Source organism: Xenopus tropicalis, chromosome 8, assembly GCF_000004195.4.
Source record: "Xenopus tropicalis strain Nigerian chromosome 8, UCB_Xtro_10.0, whole genome shotgun sequence".
Classification (NCBI taxonomy): Eukaryota; Metazoa; Chordata; class Amphibia; order Anura; family Pipidae; genus Xenopus; species Xenopus tropicalis.
In genome coordinates this window covers 73,189,584-73,210,744 of record NC_030684.2, presented here as the reverse complement: position 1 = coordinate 73,210,744, position 21,161 = coordinate 73,189,584, and the positions used below count along the sequence as shown (strand labels likewise).

General features: G+C 41.4%; 1 protein-coding gene across 1 annotated transcript in view; it reads right to left on the bottom strand.

Annotated features, from left to right (window-relative positions):
• Positions 1-21,161, bottom strand: part of hla-a (major histocompatibility complex, class I, A) — a 93,247-nt gene that overhangs the window by 34,641 nt on the left and 37,445 nt on the right. Inside the window, exon 3 of the mRNA NM_001113065.1 lies at positions 1,847-2,125. Coding sequence (NP_001106536.1) covers positions 1,847-2,125 — 279 coding nt within the window. The remainder of the gene's footprint in view (positions 1-1,846; positions 2,126-21,161) is intronic.

Sequence of the window (21,161 nt, the reverse complement as noted above, 5' to 3'; positions counted from 1 at the left end):
AGTGTAAAATGGCAACTTAGCAAGTGGAATTTCTGAACTTTTACTCAAATGTGTATGCACATTGCTGGACATGCTCATATGCACTCATATAGGTTAGTACCCCAGGCCTGTACATTTTTCATCAAAATGGAGAACCAGCCTGTGGTCTGAGTGTAGAGATTACAATGAGTGGGACATTCCTAACAAAGAGGTACCCCCACTGATTAACCCTTTACTTGTCCTTTATTACTGTTTACGCAATAATTACTTTTTTTGCATGTTGAATTCAATAAAATTCACAATCCATGGAGAAGTTCAAAACAAAGTGATTTGTGCAAGTTAGACGTGTTTTATTTTCAGGTTTAAGGTTCTTATAATTCCTTTGAATTGTTGTTACCCTTCTAAAAGTGAACTTAAGTCGTTTGTGAAGATTTTCATTCATCTAGGTCATGGTATATCTGTAGTAATAAGTCAAATCAACTCTGTTTTTTTTCTTGAAGACATTTCGCCCATCAACCAACTGGCTTTCTCAATTCAGCAAGTCCAGTTGATCTGACTTATTACTACAGATATATGAACTAAGGATCTCCATACACTGCCAGACAAAATCTGGCAACCAATCATCCTGCTTGACTGGCATCTGGCTGAAAATCAGCCAGATATTTATTGGGCAGGCTTGAAAATCCAATAGGGCGAAATTCACATCAGTTTTTGACAGAATGGTGCTTTTTTATGGAGAACTGTTTGGAGAAGGAATTAGTAATTGTTATTCACTGGGTGCCTAATGTTTCTACACACCCCAGTGAATAAGCCTTTTCTTGTTTTAATAATGCTTTATTACATTTTAGGGCTCATTTACAAATGCATGAGCAATGCACAAAAACAAATCTGCATCTACACATGCTAAAGGAGACATATTGGATAAATGGGAAAACCCCTAACCCTGTAGGCAATTATGAATAATATATGGTGCTGGTTTCAATTTGTGCTAAAAATTAATCCTCTCTGTAACAATGGCCCCTTTATTGGAGCTCCCTATATACCCTATCACTTCTCTGTCAGAGTTTGAAATGAAGAGTGGGCGTGTCCTAACAGTCCCTGCCAGAAGCACAGTAGGAGGGGGAGAGCCAATCACAGCCCTGCACTCACACAAGCACAGACAGGCTTCAGTTCCCTATCAGGTCAGCTTAGCTGCTGATTGGTTCCTTTCGTACAGTGCAGTGTAGGGAGGGCTGTCAGCTTCCCAGCTCATCCACAGAATTCAGCCAGCAGGAAGTGGAACAGATGGGTGGGGCTAGTGGGGTTTTGGGCGAATTTCTCAAAAAATCAGTCCGAAATACAACTTTTTTAGCACAATCCTTCTATATCTAGAGGAGTATAATTCCCTGGTCCATTGTTAATTTTTATAGGATATGTCTCCTTTAAGATGTTATATGTGATTAATATTATCAAATAACTGATATTTTGGGAGTGTCAGAACAGTAACAGATCCATACACTTGGACTGTGCATTGTAACTCTACTTCTTGTGGCCATGTCCATATGCACTGCAAAATCACTTAACCCTTAATAGCACAGGTCACAAATTCAAATCAGTAGAATTTTATGCCCAGTTATCTGCCAGTTTATATCCCCAGAAACATGTTAGCCCAGGCTGAATTCAACTAAGAACATGTCATGTCAAGATGTTATTTATTAATGTATTATGTTAATAAACTGGTTATAATCACTAATTATTAAATGAGCAACTAAAAGTGTGTCAGAAGTAACAGAGGAATTAGCAGCACAGTTTGCATGAGGTAGGAAAGGAACAGCTTAGTATGAAAGAAACGGGTGGGTAAGAATCAGGGGAGGGAATCAGCACTCACCTCTCCGCTCCAGCTCTGCCTGCCCGTAGCCCAGGTATCTCTTCAGCCACTCGATACAGATATTCTCCAGGTAATTCCTCTCTCTCTCAGGCTCATTAACCTCCGGGCTGTTCCACTTCTGGGTAGTGAGCTGCGCCTCGCGCATGGAAGGTACATACACCCATCTCTCTGTATCCAGCGCTAGGAACTCTCTCCCATCGTATCCATCCTGCTCATACCCCCGGGTACTGCCGTCCTCTCGCAGCTCACAGCCGTACATGCTCTGAACGATGTGGGTACCTGCGGGGAATAGGCAGCGTTACACATGTACCTATACACACACACACACACACACTGTGCAACAGGGCGATTAATTATCCGCACTATGTAACAGGACACTCACAGCCACACACACTGTTACAGTATCACCGTTGGCAGAGAAACCAGCATTAGTGTCTGTATCGGGAGCGAGTATCACAATTCAGTACCTTCCAGTTCTTCTCTCCCGGCACCGGTACCGCCCCGCCCCTGGGGTGAAGCTGGATCAAGTCCCGACCCCTTCCCTTTCCTACTAGAGAGCATCAGCTGCTTTCTGCAGAATTATTTGTACTAAAACTTTTAGTATCAGTCAACGTGATGCAAAGAGTTGTAGATGTAGAAACCTGAAGGGATGCAGGTCCCTGGGTCTTACTGTAACCAGTGAGAACACACAGACTTTCCTGCTGAAAAAGGCACTAAATCAAATAGCACGGAAACAGATTGGCAGTGCCTTACATGCTGCTTGGCGGCCCCCAGTGTGGATTTAACCACAGGGAAAGCCTCATCTGGATGAACACAAATTTGAGTTTTGTAATTATTTTAGGATTATGGGATTACTATTGTTAGTACCCTCATCCTAAAATGGCCAGTGCCATTAAACAACCTTCCTGCTGGCCTATAACATTGTGAATTGCTCCAGCGGCAGAGATTTATTTAATTTATTTCTGTCAGTGGATATATGTGGACACAATAATTGTACAGCGCTGCGGAATATGTTGGTGCTTTATAAATAAATGTTAAATGTTAATAATAAAGCATAATGTAAGCAAACACTGTATTTATATATATTTGACCATGTTTAGTGCATGGTTACAGAATAGCAGCTGCCAGTATAAAATACATACATGTACATTTGTTATGAAAACCAATTACTGCATAGATAAACAATAATTAAGGGTATAACATTATTTATACATATCCTTTTAGCTGCTAGGCAATGTAATAGTTCCTATAGCACCAGGCATTGCCCATCTCACTGCTGCCAGGAAGATGCTTGGTGCCACAGGGCCTTAAAACTCAACAATAAGAAGTAAAAGTATCTCTGACAAAGAACAAATACTAGTATTAAGATTAAGTGTGACTCAGGCAGCTTCATTTCACAAGGCAAAAACAGTTGTTTTATTGATATATCACTAGAATCCTGTGCAACATAATGACTCTATACATCACAAACTGGCATCATATATTCCCAATATCAAATCTTCATCTTATGTATGTAGGAATGTTTTTTTATATCCCATAACCCTCAGAAAGAGCTTTAAGTTCCTTTAGTAAACTTGCAGTAGACAGTGTATTAGCAAAGTTCATAAATGCAATATCTGCCCAGTGTAAATGCAAAATCTCATTAAATCAAGAACATCTCTGTCACATAGCAGCACTGCCCCCAGCGCTCCTGATACTTGCATGTACCTGGCTTTATTGTTATGTTTTCTGCCTTATTATAGGCCCTTTCAGACTTAAATACAATGTATTTACCATAAAAACACTTTCACATATGAAAACAGAGACAAACTGATTGCAAAGAAAAGTATTAAAAAGGTGCTGCCAACCAGTGGGCAGGGAGTTATGCACAAATATTATGTTTATTTACTTTTTTCCACTAGCCTTGAAGTATTTTTAATGTTTCAATTCAGTTTTCAATGAGTTTTCTTGCAAAATATAAAAGCACAAAATGGTGATACACAGTAGATATATGTCAAAGGATTCAGAAGTATAAAGTAGTATAGTAAAATAACTTGACAAAAATAGAAAATAAAAAAATGTTGTCTCTCTGCTCAGTAACCTTAAGTAACCCAAGCGGGGGAGAAGTGTCCCTCTATAATTAGAAAGTATTTTTTCAGAAAAGCAAATATCAGTAAAAATCAGTTCCAAGACCATTGTTCTTACTGGCTGCAGCTAATGGTTTACTGTGGCCTATATACTACATAGGCTACCCATACATCCATGTGGTGTCTGTTTGTGGTACTTAAATATGGCTGAATTTATCTGAATACAAAGTGGAAGGACTTTTAAGAGCAAAACTACAATACTACAGTATGCGCCGCAATGCAGGCACAGGCAGTGGAGTGGAGCTATGTGTCTATGTCTACACTGAGGTGGATACTGTCATTTTCAGTGCAGGCACAGAGCAGCGTAGGGAATAGGATCCACTTCTCTCAACCTCACGGAAAAAAGCCGGCCTGAGAGAAGCAGATCTATGCTCTGTGTGCCCTTGTCGTAAGTTTTCCACACAATATGTCTCCTTTAACAGGGACAGTTCTGAAAGAGTTATTCCATTTCAGAAAAAATATTACATAGATTTTAAGCATTTAAAAATGAGACAACTCATCTGTGAGTGGTGGCTCTCTTAGGACTCTGGAGGCTGACAGTCTAGAAATATTCAGAATTATGTTGTGTTTCCCAGTTAAATTATGTTGTGTTATAACTGTAACATCTGTACTTCTGCTCACATACATCAAACAAGTAGTAAAGAGCAGTTATTCAAAAAAACAAGCTATTCTTCATCATGTCACTTTGTGTTTGTTTAGTGGGGATCTTTACATTCAGAATTATTAGGAGTAGTAACAGAAATACAGAGGCAGTTTGACCCCTGTTTGGCACCGGATTGTAGAAGTGGTCAGAACATCCCATGCAACATCAACCTTAAAGGAGACATATCCTATAAAAATTAACAGTGTACCAGGGAATTATACTCCTCTAGATATAGAAGGATTGTGCTAAAAAAGTTGTGTTTCGGGCTGATTTATTGAGAAATTCACCCAAATCCCCACTAGCCCCGCCCATCCATTCCACTTCCTGCTGGCTGAATTCTCTGGATGAGTTGGGGAGCCGGTGGCCCTCAGTACACTGCCCTGTAGGATAGGAACCAATCAGCAGCTAGGCTGACCTGATAGGGAACTGAAACCTGTCTGTGCTTGTGTGAGTGCAGGGCTGTGATTGGCTATCCCCCTCCTACTGTGCTTCTGGCAGGGACCGTTAGGACACGCCCACCCCTCATGTGAAACCCAGACAGGGACCTGAGAGGATCTATAGGGAGCTCCAATAAAGGGGCCATTGTTACAGATAGGATTAATTTTTAGCCCAAAGTTAAACCAGCACCGGATATTATTCATAATTGCCTACAGGGTTAGGGGTTTTCCCATTTATCCAATATGTCTCCTTTAAGAAATGTATCCACTAATGTTAATCATTCTTTAATGATTCAAGATCTGCTTCTAAGAAACATGAGAGAGAGGACATTTAGGGGTCCATTTACTAAACCACGAATTACCATGATTACCGTATATACTCGAGTATAAGCCGACCCGAATATAAGCCGAGGTACCTAATTTTACCTAAGAAAACTGGAAAAACCTATTGACTCGAGTATAAGCCTAGGGTGTCACCAGTAGGGCTGGTGCGAGCGAGCCAGAACACGAAGCACAAGAAGTACAGCAGGATAATCTCATAAGAAATGAGTTTATTTGGGAAAACAAAACATAAAACATTCCTTTACCAGTCTCTATGAGTCGTGATAATTTAATTTCCACTTAAAGAGGGCATGAATAAACATGATGGTGACTGTATATTTATTTCAGCTTTGTCATTTATCTAATTTTCTTTTCTATTTTTGTATATTTTTCGGTTTGTGTGAAATGTTTTGAGGAAATGTTCAACCATAGCTGTGAAAAATAATAGACCATCTGTCATCTGTATGTGGAAGATATAACTGAAGCACTGCTTTGCTTTAGAAAAATATAGGCCTTATCAGAAAGAACACTTGTCCCCACTGTTAATTATAAGTCAATACAGTAATATTATGCGTATAGTTACAGCCCATCCCTCTAATACCATCTTGCCTTACTCTAAAGCCCCACACTGCACGGACAAAAACTCCTGCAAAAGTCGCAGTATTACTTACCGGCACCTGCGACTTAAAGTTCCCTCAGTCCCGCTCTCTGCCTATGCCAGCTTCCCAGAACCGCCATCCTGCTAACTGTGAGCTCTTCTACTGTGCTGGGCGCGCTTCTGCTCTGCTGGGCGCCGCAGTCGCGCCAGTGACGTCACGCGCTCCCTTCAGTTACGCGCCCCCTTCAGTTACTCATGGTCTTATCTTACACCTTGTCTCGATTTAGAGTTGGTTGAGGGTAGTGGGGCTTTAGAGTTGGTTGAGGGTAGGCTGTCATATTGGCGGGGGCAGCGGGAATCACCAGCAGGGGGTCAGGAGGGTCCGTGACTCGAGTATAAGCCGAGGGTTAATTTTTCAGCACATTTTGCGTGCTGAAAAACTCGGCTTATACTCGAGTATAAACGGTAAGTATTTTTGAGAAAAATTTATATTTTCTCCAACTTTTTTCTAGTTTCCACGATAATTTCGTTAAAATTCCACGACTTTTTTGTGGTTTTCATTAACTTCCATGACTTTCGGAACGCAACCACAATCTTTTTGTACGACCGATAAAATAATTTTCGTGACATTTCCGAACATCAGAAATTATCGTGGTTACTCCAAATTTTTTCCATATCGAGATTTTAACCACAAAAAAAAATGGACCCCTTAAACTTAGACAAACAGTCAAAAAATAAAAGTCAACTGAAAAAATAATTTCTGGGGTCCTATCTTAGAACAAATCATGTGCAAAATCATGTAAAAATGTTTGGAAGGTAAACAACCCCTTAAAGTTAATGAATAGAGTAATAATAGAATTTTTGAAGGTCATTTATTCCCCTCCTACTCCAAAGACAGGTGCATTTGGAGTTATTATCTTAGAGTTAGTAAGGGTAGTTTACAAAATACAAGTGCAATTTCAGTTGCCATGGTTGAATAGAAAGGCAAATAGATAAAAAACTAAGACTAATTGCAAGTTATCTCTGAATATTATTCCCTTAAGAGAGTTTCTAAAATTAAGATGTGTTTTAGCCAATGGTAACAGCCATTCTTGTTGAATCCTTATTGACAGAGATGTGAGCACTGTTTACTTGAATTTAATGCAAAGTAAGCTATGTTTCCTTTCTTTTCCTTTCTGTATCCTTTTGCAATAAATATTCCATATATCCAGCAGGTAATGCAGAATAAAAAGGCAGTGAAACATTTCAAGCCTACAGTTATGCAGTTATGCAGAGAAATCCCCTTGAGAAAAGAGTTCTTCCAAAGCCATGGTTTCTCACCTTCCAATGTGTGTGCTTTATTCACATTTGCAAACTTTCTACTCTGATAATAGTGGCATATATATATATTTACAGTATATGTCTATGCTGTAATTGTGATATGTACACATTTGTGACAATATATAACATAATTTTATTTTTTTATGTTAAGATTTTTCAGCCAGCTGAGGGTAGAGCAATGATACTGCCCAGGTGCTAATTTGCCCAGGGTTGATAAATGAGCCCCACTGAGATCATAACAATTATTAGGGGCAGATTTACCAATGCACGAACGCTCCGAGCGTATTTTCGCCGACTTTTTCGACGCTTGCGTGACTTTTTCGTACTTTTGCATGAAAAAATCAGAAAGGTTTTCCCGCTGTTTACAATCATTCGGCACAAAAATTTCGTGACTTTTGGATCGCCAATACGATATTATCGTGACTAATAGGATTTTTTCGTAAGCATTTTCGTGATATTTACGATCTTCAGAAATTATTGTATCCAATTTTTTTTCCCATTCGGGATTCGAACTTGTGATTTGATAAATCTGCCCCTTAGTCTTATAAGATCTGGACAGTATCTTATATTTTTCCATTCATCCTCTAAGAATGAATTTGATATAAATCATGGGTTAAATTGGCTGATAATTCAGCCATTCCAGACTACTGACCAGTGTATGGGATCACAGTGCCAAAGCAACAACCTGCACAACCATTGTCTGATTGGATTAGTTGTATCTGGAAAAGTGCTAAGCAACCTTACTTCTACTGCTGTTAAAGTGAGTTTTAGCTGTGCCACCAAATAAACAAAATTAAAAAAAGGTGCCATCAGATGTGCTGTGCGTGGCTACATAGCAAACACTGGGGTCAGCAGCATCTGATCTAACTACCTATCAGCCTTCCAGCATGTGATGCCATAGCTGTTTGATTCTGAACAGATGGGCAGCAGGGAGAGACTATACTGTATGATTTATCTTGCAATCCAAATAAGTAATACATCCATTATTATTTATTATAATTAATTTATATTTATAAAGTGTCAATTGAACACACTGAGATACATTGAACATACAGATTAAATACCAAAAACAAGTGATTACTGATATAAGCGGTAAACAGTGCCCTGTCCAAAATAGCTTAAACCCTAATGTCTATTAATGTTACATTTGCCAGATGTAACCTAAATCCTCACTAGTACAGGGCTGGTACTGTATGCTGAGAACTTAAGGTGGGAATTTCATAGATCTTTCTTCTTGTATATTTTCTCTATTCTGGAGACAAAGTACTTAGAGAACTAGAAAGGGAAGTTTGAGAACAAACTTCATGTTGGTTTGAAAAACGTGAAGTCACTGAATGAAATCTGATCTGTTGTTGACTCCGCTCACTTTTTCTAACCTCGTACCACAGTTATATAGTAAAAACCCCTGTGCAAAGTTTGGGGACCCTGGTTTTATTAGTGTCTGAATGGCAGCAATTTAAATTTCCCAACTGAAAATCAGCAAGTGACATCTGATTGGCGGTTGGTGGCTCCGCCCACTTTTTCTAACCTGGAACTGCAGTTACCCAGTGACTAACTCTGCAAAGTTTAGGGACCCTAGGATTAATAGTTAAAGAACGGCAGCAGTTTCAATTTAAACCAATAAAATAAAATTCAATGGATGAAATCTCACTTTTCCTATTTTTGAACTGCAGTCCCCCAGTTACCAACTTTGCAAAGTTTGGGGACTCAGGCATAAATATTGTGGGACTGACAGCATATTACACTTCAGCATTGAAAGTAAATGGTGAAGTGAAAGGTGAAATGTGATTGGCTGTTGGTGGCTCTGCCCACCTTTTCTAACTTTGAACCACAGTTGGACCCAGTACCCAGTGACTATCTTTGGAAAGTTTAACAACCCTGGAATTAATACTGAAATAATGGAATCAGTTTAAATATAAACCAATGAAATTTAATGGGTGGAAATTGATTGGCTGTTGGCCCACTTTTTCTAACCCTGAATACGTAGTCAGCCAGTGACTGACTGTGCAAAGTGTGGGAACCCTGACATAAACAGTGTGAGAAAAGCAGCATTTTAAATTTAAACCAAAAAAAATTCAATAGGTGAAGTCTGATTGGCTGTGGTGGCTCCACCCACTTTTTAAAACCTAAAAACGCAGTCCACTAGTGACCCTGGTCTTAATACTGTGAGAATGGCAGCAGGTTGAATTTCCCCATTTAAAATCAATTGGTAAAATCTGATTGGCTGTTTGTGGCTCCACCCACTTTTTCTAACTCTGAGCTGCAGTTACCTGGTAACTAGCTCTGTAAAGTTTTGGGTCCTTAGTATTAATATTTAAAGAATAGCAGCAGTTTAAATGTAAACATATGAAGTCTATAGGTGAAATCTGATTGGCCCAGCCCACTTTTCTAAACTTGGAACATAGTCACCCAGTGACAAACAGTGCAAAGTTTGGGGACCCTGACATTAAACATGTGAGAATGGCAGCAATTTCCCCACTGAAAACAATAAAAGAAATGTGATTGGCTTTTGGCGGCCCCGCCCACTTTTTAAAACTAAAACTGCAGTCCCCATGTGACCAACTGTGAAAAGTTTGGGGACCCTGGTGTTAATACTGTGAGAATGGCAGCAGGTTGGATTTCCCCATTGAAAGTCAATAAGTAAAATCTGATTGGCTGTTGGTGGCTCAGCCCACTTTAAAAAAAAAAAACTTGAATAAGTAGTCACCCAGTGACTGACTGTGCAAACTTGAATCCTGGCATCAAACCAATAAAATTAGGTGAAATCCGATTGGCTGTTGGTGGCTCCGCCCACTTTTCAAAACTAAAACTGCAGTCCTCTAGTGACCAACTGTGAAAAGTTTGGGAATCCCAGTGTTATTACTGTGAGAATGGCAGTAGGGTGAATTTCCACCAAGTCAATAGGTAAAATCTGATTGGCTGTTCACAGCTCCGCCCACTTTTGGGCATCCAACAATCATCATATTTTCATTCAGGCTGACCCAATGACTATGTGATTCAAGTTTGGGGGGTGTAGTCTCAAAGCTGTAAGATTGGCAGCAGTTTCAATTTCCTTATTAAAGTCAATGGGTGAAATTTGATTGGCTGTTGTTGCCCCCTCCCACTTTGGGATCATGCAACAAATGTTGCTGTTTCATTCGGGGTGACCCCATTATTATGTTATTCAAGTTTGGGGGGTGTAGCTTCAAAGCTGTGGCAGCAGTTTGAAAATCTTCTGTAAGGATGCGCGTCTTTTAGCGCATGCGCCTAAAGGAATGCCGCTCAGACGCTTGCGTGCGCCAAGTCGCGCGCGTAAAATCGCGCACATGTCAAAGAGGTGCGCGCGTAAAATCGCGCGCACAACTAAAGGGCGCGCACGCAAAATCACATGCGGCGAAAAGTCGCGCGCGCACGTACGCACGCTGCGGCGTGCGTCTTGACGCCATACGCAATGAGGCCTGTAAATAGTCGCCATTTCCAAGCCATCCTTGCTTGGTTATCAAGTTTATTCTGGTGCCTGGCATTTCCGTATACCCTGACTCTCCGATTGAACTTCTGCCCGGATTCTCGCTCTTGAACCTGTTCTGCCTGCCCCGACTCGGACCCGTCTGACTACTCCTTCGCCTGATCCCTGGTACTTCGCTATTGGCTCTCCGGCCTCTCTCCACTACCGTGCTTCCTGTCCACATCCTCAGGCAAGCCTCCGGTTAGTGTGAGACGTTTGTGGGCTTGCTCGCTACAACTCGTCCTCCGGCTTGACTCCTCTCCTCGGCCTGTTACCACTCTGCGGCCTGACAGAATAACCAAGCCATGGACAGAGAGGAAGAACCTTCTCCTCTCACTACCCTCACCCAGCAGATTGCTTCCCTCACTCAGGCGGTAAGGGAGCTCCAAGGAGGGTATAATCAAGTTCAGGAACAGCTCCGTACTCTGCAACCACCTGTTCCTGCTCCGGCTGCTCCATCACCACCTCCTATAGCAGGAGCGTCCGCTGCACCGGCCCCTGAACCCAATGTGGCTATGCCTGAAAAGTTTTCTGGCGATCGTAAGACTTTCAGAACTTTCACTAATGCCTGTAAACTTTTGTTCACCCTCAAACCAAGAATGTATTCCACCGAACAGATTAAGGTGGGGGTTATCATCTCATTGCTCCTTGGTGAACCTCAATCCTGGGCTTTTCATCTTATGGAAACTCGCAGCCCTTCTCTGTTAACAGTGGACTCCTTTTTTCAAGCCTTAGCAGTATTATATGATGATCCACATCGTACTGCAGCAGCCGAGGCATCCTTAAGGAATCTACGTCAAAGATCCCGACCTGTTGAGGATTACACAGTGGAGTTCCGCAAATATGCTTCTGATGTGGACTGGAATCAAGCAGCTTTGAAACATCAGTTCCGTTTAGGTCTCTCCGACAGTCTCAAGGACGAGCTTGCCCGAGTTGGAGTTCCAGCCTCCCTTGATGAACTCATTCATTTGTCTATTCAGATCGATAGACGTCTAAGGGAGAGAAAACTAGAAAAAACGGGTCAATTTAACCCTTCCTGGCTTGTTCCCAAGGCTCCTCCTCCCATTCGATCCGAACCTGGACCTAATTCTTCTGACGAGATGGAACCCATGCAAATTGGGGCACTACGTCCGGCGCTGTCGCCTGAAGAACACCTACGCCGGAGACGGTTAAATCTTTGCCTTTATTGTGGACTCACCGGTCATGTGCTCCGCAGTTGCCCTACTCGTCCTTGTAAGAGATCTGCCTATAAGACTGATACTCTCAAGTACAGGTTTGCTCCACTTTTAACTTTGTCCATTTCCTTACAGTTGGGAAACAAGACCCTAAACCTCCCAGCGATCCTTGATTCTGGAGCCAGTGGTTGCTTTCTCGACTCTCAAGTTGCGGAAACCCATCGAATTCCTTTAAAGAAGAAACAGTTTCCAGTATTCTTACGAGTCGCGGATGGGTCACCCATAAACTCTGGTCCCATTTTGCTTGAATCCACGCCTTTGTCACTTACCCTAAATAAAATTCATCACGAGCATTTAAGTTTTGATATTGTATCCTCGCCGTTATCCCCAGTTATTATTGGCCTACCTTGGTTACGCAGACACAACCCGGTTATTAATTGGGACTCTGGCTGTATCACCTTTTCATCTAAGTTTTGCTCTTCGCATTGCCTTTCTGCATCTCCTACTAAGTCGGTGGAGATTTGCAGTATCGCCTCCAACGAATTTCCGGGCTTGCCTCTGGAATATAACGATTTTCTGGACATTTTTGATAAAAAAGGGGCCGATTTACTTCCTCCACATCGTACGATTGTCCCATTGATCTGTTACCTGGTTCACAAGTGCCCTTCGGAAGAATTTACCCCTTGGCCAAACCGGAACTTAAGATCTTACGAGAGTATATTGAGGAGAATCTTGCAAAGAAGTTTATCCGTCCATCTACGTCTCCTGCGGGGGCAGGAATTTTCTTCGTGGAGAAAAAAGATCATTCTTTAAGACCCTGCATTGACTATCGAGAGCTCAATAAAATTACGGTCAAGAATCGATATCCACTGCCTCTGATTCCCGAACTCTTTCAACGTTTTAGAGCAGCTACTATCTTTTCCAAACTAGACTTAAGAGGAGCTTATAATTTGGTGAGAATCCGCGAAGGAGATGAGTGGAAAACAGCCTTCCGCACTAGATATGGACACTTTGAGTACTTGGTCATGCCCTTCGGGCTATGTAACGCTCCAGCAACGTTCCAACACTTCCTTAATGATGTGTTCCGAGATTTTTTGGACATTTTTGTAATCATTTATCTCGACGACATTCTTATTTTTTCTAACTCCTTTTCGGAACATCAAGCTCATATGAAAAAAGTTTTTTCCCGTCTTCGAGCCCACCAGTTATACGTTAAGTTTGAAAAATGTGAATTCCACAAATCTTCGATAGAATTCTTGGGATTCGTGATTTCTTCAGGAGGAATACAAATGGATCAGAAGAAAATTTCTGCTCTCCTGGATTGGCCTGCTCCTACATCCCGAAAGGAAGTTCAACGTTTTGTTGGGTTCGCTAATTTCTACAGGAAATTTATTAGGAACTTTTCACAAGTCATTTTGCCTATTACTAAATTAACTGCTTTGACTTCCAAGTTTCAGTGGACATTTCAAGCTCAAAAGGCTTTTGATACCCTCAAATCTCACTTTACCTCTGCACCTGTTCTTTGTCATCCGAACCCTTCACTACCCTTTATTTTGGAAGTAGATGCTTCAGAGAACGCAGTAGGAGCAATCCTCTCCCAAAGATCAAACCCTTCTAGTTCCTTACATCCTGTGGCATTCTTTTCCCGTAAATTAAACAAGTCTGAACAGAACTATGATGTCTCCGATCGGGAGCTTTTGTCAATTAAGTTAGCGTTGGAGGAGTGGAGATATCTGCTAGAGGGTAGCCCTCATCCCATTCTAATCTTCACGGATCATAAAAATCTGGAATATCTTCGTACGGCCAGGAGATTGAGACCCAGACAAGCTCGCTGGGCTCTCTTCTTTATGAGATTTAATTTCCACCTTACTTATCGTCCAGGCTCCAAAAACACTAAGGCTGATGCCCTCTCTAGAATGTTTCCTTCCGAAGCAGACTCTGACAGTACCTCTGAGACTATACTTCAACCTCATCATTTTTTATGTGTTCAGTTCTCTCTTATTGATCAAATTAAGCAAGAGTGTAACCGGAATACTCCTTCTGAGCCGGATCTTGTGGCCAGAAACGGACTTTTTTTTTTCAGAGAGAAGATATTTGTACCCAAGAAACTTCGCCTAGAAGTGGTTCGTACTGTCCATGACGCCAAATTGGCAGGACATCCTGGAATTAAAAAGACAATTGTTCTTGCTAAGAGGTTCTTCTGGTGGTCGAACCTATATTCGGACTGTGTAGCCTATGTAAAGTCCTGTGACATTTGTTCAAGAACTAAAAATACTCGTTCCAAACCTGTGGGATTGCTTGTACCATTGCCGGTTCCCGCTAGGCCTTGGGGGTCAATTTCTATGGACTTCACTACAGACTTACCTCCCTCTAAAGGCTACAATACTATTTTTGTCATCATTGACCGACTAACTAAGATGGCTCATTTTGTTCCACTGCCTAAACTCCCTTCTGCAGCTACCACCGCTGAGACTTTTATTAAGGAAATAATTAGACTTCATGGCTTACCTGACGAAGTAGTTTCTGATCGAGGAACACAATTTACTTCCAAATTTTGGAGAGTGTTATGCAAAGCTCTGCAAATCAAGATCTCTTTCTCGTCCGCTTTCCATCCACAATCCAGTGGGCAGACGGAGAGAACGAATAAGACTTTAGAACAGTATCTAAGGTGCTTTACATCTTATCTACAAGATGACTGGTTGTCTTTACTCCCATTAGCGGAATTCACTTATAATAATGCACACCACTCTTCTATCCAGCAGTCTCCGTTTTTCGCTAATTATGGTCTTCACCCTGCAGTTTTTCCGTTGTCCACTCCAGAGGTTCTCCTTCCTGCTGTCCAGGATCGATTAACTTTTCTGAAGGATAACTACAAGACTCTGCAGACTTCTATGACCAAGGCTCAGAAGAACTTTAAGACGTTTGCGGATAGGAAGAGAAGTAAGGACCCAGAATTTAAAGTGGGGGACAAGGTTTGGTTGTCAGCTGCCAATCTTAAAGTCTCCTGTCCAAGTAAGAAACTTGGTCATCGTTTTCTGGGACCTTTTGAGATTGTGCGTCAAGTTAATCCTGTAGCCTTCCAACTGAAACTTCCAGAGACTTGGCATATCCATCCGGTCTTTCACTCAGCCTTACTCAAGCCCGTGGTCCCTAATCCTTTTGTCGGCCGAGTCGCCAGACCTCCTCCTCCAGTGTCATTTAATGGGGAGGAGGAATTTGAAGTGGAAAATATTCTGGATCATAGGATCCGGGGAAGATCTCATCAATATTTGGTGAAGTGGAAGGGTTACGGTACAGAAGAGAACTCTTGGGAACCTGCACGAAATATACATGCCCCTGTTACAGAGTTTTCACCGGAAACACCCTAAAAAGAGGGTCATGCGCGTCCGGAGGTCGCTCCTCGGGGGGGGGGCAATCTAAGGATGTGCGTCTTTTAGCGCATGCGACTAAAGGAATGCCGCTCAGACGCTTGCGTGCGCCAAGTAGCGCGTGTAAAATTGCGCGCACGTCAAAGAGGTGCGCGCGTAAAATCGCGCGCACGTCAAAAAGGTGCGCGCGTAAAATCGCGCGCACAACTAAAGGGCGCGCACGCAAAATCACATGCGGCGAAAAGTCGCGTGCGCACGTACGCACGCTGCGGCGTGCGTCTTGACACCATACGCAATGAGGCCTGTAAATAGTCGCCATTTCCAAGCCATCCTTGCTTGGTTATCAAGTTTATTCTGGTGCCTGGCGTTTCCGTATACCCTAACTCTCCGATTGAACTTCTGCCCGGATTCTCGCTCTTGAACCTGTTCTGCCTGCCCCGACTCGGACCCGTCTGACTACTCCTTCGCCTGATCCCTGGTACTTCGCTATTGGCTCTCCGGCCTCTCTCCACTACCGTGCTTCCTGTCCACATCCTCAGGCAAGCCTCCGGTTAGTGTGAGACGTTTGTGGGCTTGCTCGCTACAACTCGTCCTCCGCTTAACTCCTCTCCTCGGCCTGTTACCACTCTGCGGCCTGACATCTTCCCTGTCAAAGTCAATGGGAAAATTGGGGTGTTCGGAGCGGCGCCACAAAAAGACGGGGGGCAGAATCGCTTAGAAAAGCACAAGCAACCTGCTCCGCTATAGGGCGAAGATGTGTGGCGAGTTTGGGTGTTGTACCCCTAAAACTGTAGGAGGAGTAGCGTTTAGAAAATGGGGGGCGCTAAGAATAAGAAGAAGCGGAAGAAGAAGCCAAAGTTGAAGAACAGTATGTTGGGGTTTTCAACCCAACATAATAAGTGTTAATTCCAAAAGGAATAATACAAATGTACTGTGTATTAAGCGTCTATAAACATTTTCATTCATTCAGGACAAAATATACAGTTAAACTTGCTTAGACTTATCACTACTTAATACTGTGTATCATCACCTGGATACATGGAACCTTATTTCCTAAGTCCAGTTGCTTTAAGACTAAACACTGCTGGATACTGTTATGCTGGTGCCAATCCGCTGATCTTGGCACAAAGTGTGCGTCAGTAAGGGATACATCGGGGGCAGATTTATTGCAATTAAACATGGATTTTCAGCAATTTGATCTTATAATGGTTGTTAATGTTTTACCGACAGTGTAACTGTCACACTGTAACACAATACTAATTTAGGAAGAACAAGCGTTGCTAAAAATGTTAAGGGGACCTAGATAAATCAGTAGAAATCATCAGTAGGAATCAGCAGTAATATGAAAAATGATTTGTACATCTGACCCAATGACTGCTTTTTTTCAACAAGCAGTAACTGATGTTACCACTCCCCAAATAACAAGTAATATTAACTCTGCTCCTAAATTTTGAAATGTGACCTAGAGAGAATGCAGGCAATATCATTTACACAATGATAGCAGGATTATGGCTGGGGGGATTTAGTATAAGCCAGTGCAAAACATTATCATTCCTCATGAAAACTATTTTATAAGGGAGATAGTATAAAATATCTTGCAGCAAGAAGCTCTCAGTATGTTTTATGGCTGAGACAGCACAATTCTGCCTCCAGGTCTTTTTAGCAAGAAACCTACACATTTCTCATAAAGTCCAAATGCAGTAGTTCTCATAAGGCAATATCTGAGTGGGGTAATTTCCATATTAAAGGAAGTTTGTTTTCAACTGGAAGATATCATTTTTGGGTACTGATTTCCCTCTATCACTCTTAAAATTAAGAGGAGGGAAACATCACTGGGGTACCTATTTGTTAGGCTCCACCCACAAGCAAATTTGCTAAACTCTTACACTGGGCTGGTGCACATTTTATGCGAAAAAATGAACTGCCTTTGGGTTCTTTGCTGGGCAGTGCTGCGCTGCTACGTTTCTTTTGTTTCCAGGTGTTTTTGGTTGGGGTTTGAGCTTGGTACTTGCACTGAATAGAAATTCTTGCCAGAATGTTCTACACATGTGCTCAGCCCAAGTCCATGCTAGGAATACCTGGCAACAGAAGAAACATGGCAGTGCCACAGTTCCCTCTGGGCTGATTCATTTTGCCCTGACCTCCTCATTGCGGTAAATAAATATAAATATATTGGGCCGACAGCCTGAACAACCTAAATTGCAAAAAGTGAAAAAAGGACTGCAAATATGGTGCAGTGGCAGATAAAGGTTTTAATCAGTAGAGTGATATGCATGGCACACACCAGCTGGCACACACCATGATATGCATGGCACACACCAGCTGGAAAAATCAGGCCACCGTACACATAAGGAGAATCATATGTGTCACATAATTTTGTTTTATTTTTCCTGCTAATCTCACTGTAACTTAAATCAAGAAAGGGTAACAAGCATAAGAAAGCCTTATGTTCTATTTTCTGGTGGATTTTATTGCTATTTAAGAGTCAGCTATTAATGAGACACCTGGTTTAGTGACTGGAAATAAGAAAAACAAACTAAATCTATATGCCAACACTTGTAGTCAGCACCTTACTGGTAAAAACTCCACAGGCAGCATAACTGCCACAAGCCTGGGCAGCACTCAATCATGTCTTTAGGAAGTCAACGTGCCTTTATTGGTCCATCTTGGCACAAAAGACAGACCAGGAAGAGCATCATAATTATTAGACCATATTCCTGCAGTATTCAGCAGAATAGTCAGGGTGATCTATTCCTAGGGTGGCCTGTGACAGTGACAATTGTTGCCATTAAAACCTTCCTTTTATCCCCCAGCAACTACTATCCTATATTGGTAGTGATAACTGTAAAAATATTTACACACTATGGAAGATCTCTCCTGTGACAGCATTTTCTACCCAGGTGAAAAAAAGCTGATTCTCTCCCCTCCACTGCTTCTTACAAACAAGTGCACTGAAATGCACAGAATCAGTCTGTGAGCACACACACACCGAGAGGATTTTAGCAAGAATGCACAGTTTCACTCACTTCACTAAATGTGAGATTTTCAAACAAACCCTGTAGGCCAGGTCACCTGACTTTTCAAACATCCAAATTTGACATTAGTTGATATATTTCTATGTAGCATCAGATAAATGCTACCAATTTTTTAGCAGTTGTGTCAGTTTAAAGAGCTGACACCCTGACTTACTGGGCTGCTACTGGGCAAACTGAGAGCACTAAAATTAAACACATTTGTTTTTAATTAGAAAAACATTAGGCGAAAAGGAACATAAAGAGCAATTGAAAGTGGTTGGTGCACTGCTAATTAATAATTTAATTGATGGTACCCTTCATTTTTAAAGGGCACCAATTGCTAAAATATTGCTCCCCCCACAGCAGCCGAGGGCTGACAGAGCCTCCAAATGGCAAACAATAGTACTACTTCAAGTATAAACCCCCTCACCAAGTACTGTGCTGGCCCAAACTGGGTGCCTACTGGGGCAAACACATACACACTGAACTAGTATTCACAACCAGTGCAGTGCTCAGTATGCACATGCATGCCACCCACATTCCTGCTCACTCACATCACTGAGGTCATTCAGTAAGTGTCCTGCTCTGGAACAATCAACAATGTGCATAAGTGAGTGCAGCAGCCAGGCTCCCAGTGAGGACTGATGCAGAACTCTGTGGGAGGCTCATCCTTGAAATAGTAGTAGTTTTTTTCTCATCCAAATTACAGGCTGTGCCAGCCATTAGATGTGATGGGGGAACAAAATTTAGGGGCAGATTTATCACAATGTGAGTTTAAAGCTTAATACATAAAGCATACCTCCCAACACTTTGAAAATGGAAAGAGGGACAAAAAGAAATGGCGTGCATACCGTGGCAAAAATTTTTGGGCCACACCCATTTTTGTGACCACACTCCCTAAATACCATTCCTATTTGACTAAATTTGGCAGGTTATTTAAAGTTTGAACACATTTTTTTTTGTTAAAAAAGCTGAAATTGCCCTTTAAAGGAACAGTAACACCAAAAAATGTATATATTTCAAAGAAATTAAACTATAAGGTACTGCTGCCCTGCACTGGTAAAAGTTTTGTGTTTGCTTCAGAAACACTACTATAGTTTATATAAACCCTGGTGTGTAGCCATGGGGGCAGCCATTCAAAAGAAGAAAAGGCACAGGTTATATAGCAGATAACAGATAAACCCTGTAGAATACAATGGTGTCTTATCTGTTATCTGCTATGTAACCTGTGCCTTTTCTCCTTTTTTCCAGCTTGAATGGCTGCCCCCATGGCTACACAGCAGCTTATTTATATAAACTATAGTAGTGTTCCTGAAGCAAACACCCCAGTTTTAACAGTGCAGGGCAACAGTGCATTATATTTCAATTACTTTAAAACACTTTCATTTTTTGGTGTTACTGTTCCTTTAAGTTGCAAGTCTCAGTTCCCCCAAAAGACCTGTTTAGCTTATTAGTTACAATTGTATCAAAGTGCAGGTGTGGCTTGTTGACTTTCTGGGTTCTCTGCCAAAAGCCCACTTATTTAATTAAGTGTGAGAAACAATGTATCTCAGTGCAGGTATAGCTTGTTAAGATTTTCTCTCTGCAAAAAGCTACTTTTTAATTAAGTTTGAGAAACATTTGTATCTCATTTAGCGTTCAGTGCAGGAGATCAAAGGGAAATGAGGGACTTTTCATTAAGAATCTGGGACTGCAGGTTGAGCTGTCCAAAGAGGGAATGTCCTGCAGAAATCAGGACAGTTGGGAGCTATGAATAAAGACTTACCCATGTTCAGTTTATTCCTATGTGATTTTTACAAGTGTATTTGGCAATAGGTGAAAGTTATAGTTCACCATTTGATAAATACACTTCTAAAAATACGATAGGAATGAACAGAATGTGGGTGAGTTTTTATGTATTAAGCTTTAAACTCACATGTTGATAAATCTGCCCCTTAGAGAGATCCATTAAGGTTTCTGCCTTACAAGTGCAAGTGTAGTATGCTCAGTGCAATTTTGAGCTCAAATCACCATGTTTTTTTGCCCACAACAAGCTTTTGTTCCCTGTGATGTGGTGGTGCACCTGACGTATTTGCAGCTGATGTGTTAAAATGCACATAAATGCACTAAAATTTTGTCTGGTGTAATTTCTGCCATTTACAAAATGTCATCAAAATGACATCTGCATCAGAATCTTTTAGTTGCAAGTTTGCTGCATCAATTGACTGGGGGTGACAGTAGCTCCAGGGTTTCCCCATCTTCAATAGGCACACTTAATTGAGATTCATTAAAACAGACTGGCTGGCTGGCTCAATGGCACTTGAAACAAAATGACCAAGTCCAAAAGTCGGCTTTGGACGCAAGTATCTTTAATTACTGGGGTAATTAGCACAACAACTGCTATAAATGATGCTTAAAATAATGTCAGATGGGCACTCAGAATTGGCTAGAACTACAGTATATATGTTGGCATTATGCATGGCTTTTGTGATTTTTGCAATACCCTTACAAGGCCACAAGATGGGGCTTGTTGGCCAATTGATGATTCTAAGGTTATTGGCAATGCAGCATTCCTAGCATCTGAGTAAAAACAATAGAGTAAAACTGTACAAAACACAAAAAATAGAGTGATGATTTGCCTGAGAACACCTGTCTCTAGGTATTAATTTATTGCAATATGGTTTACTGACCATTTAAAACAAAATGTTTTATAAGTAATCTCTCCTTAATTATATCATATTTGTGCTCGTGTGGGCTACATCTGGGTACCCAGATTTCCTCCCACACTCAAAAAACATACAGGCAGGTTCATTGGTTCCTGATACAACTGACAAATGTGTGAGTGTAAAT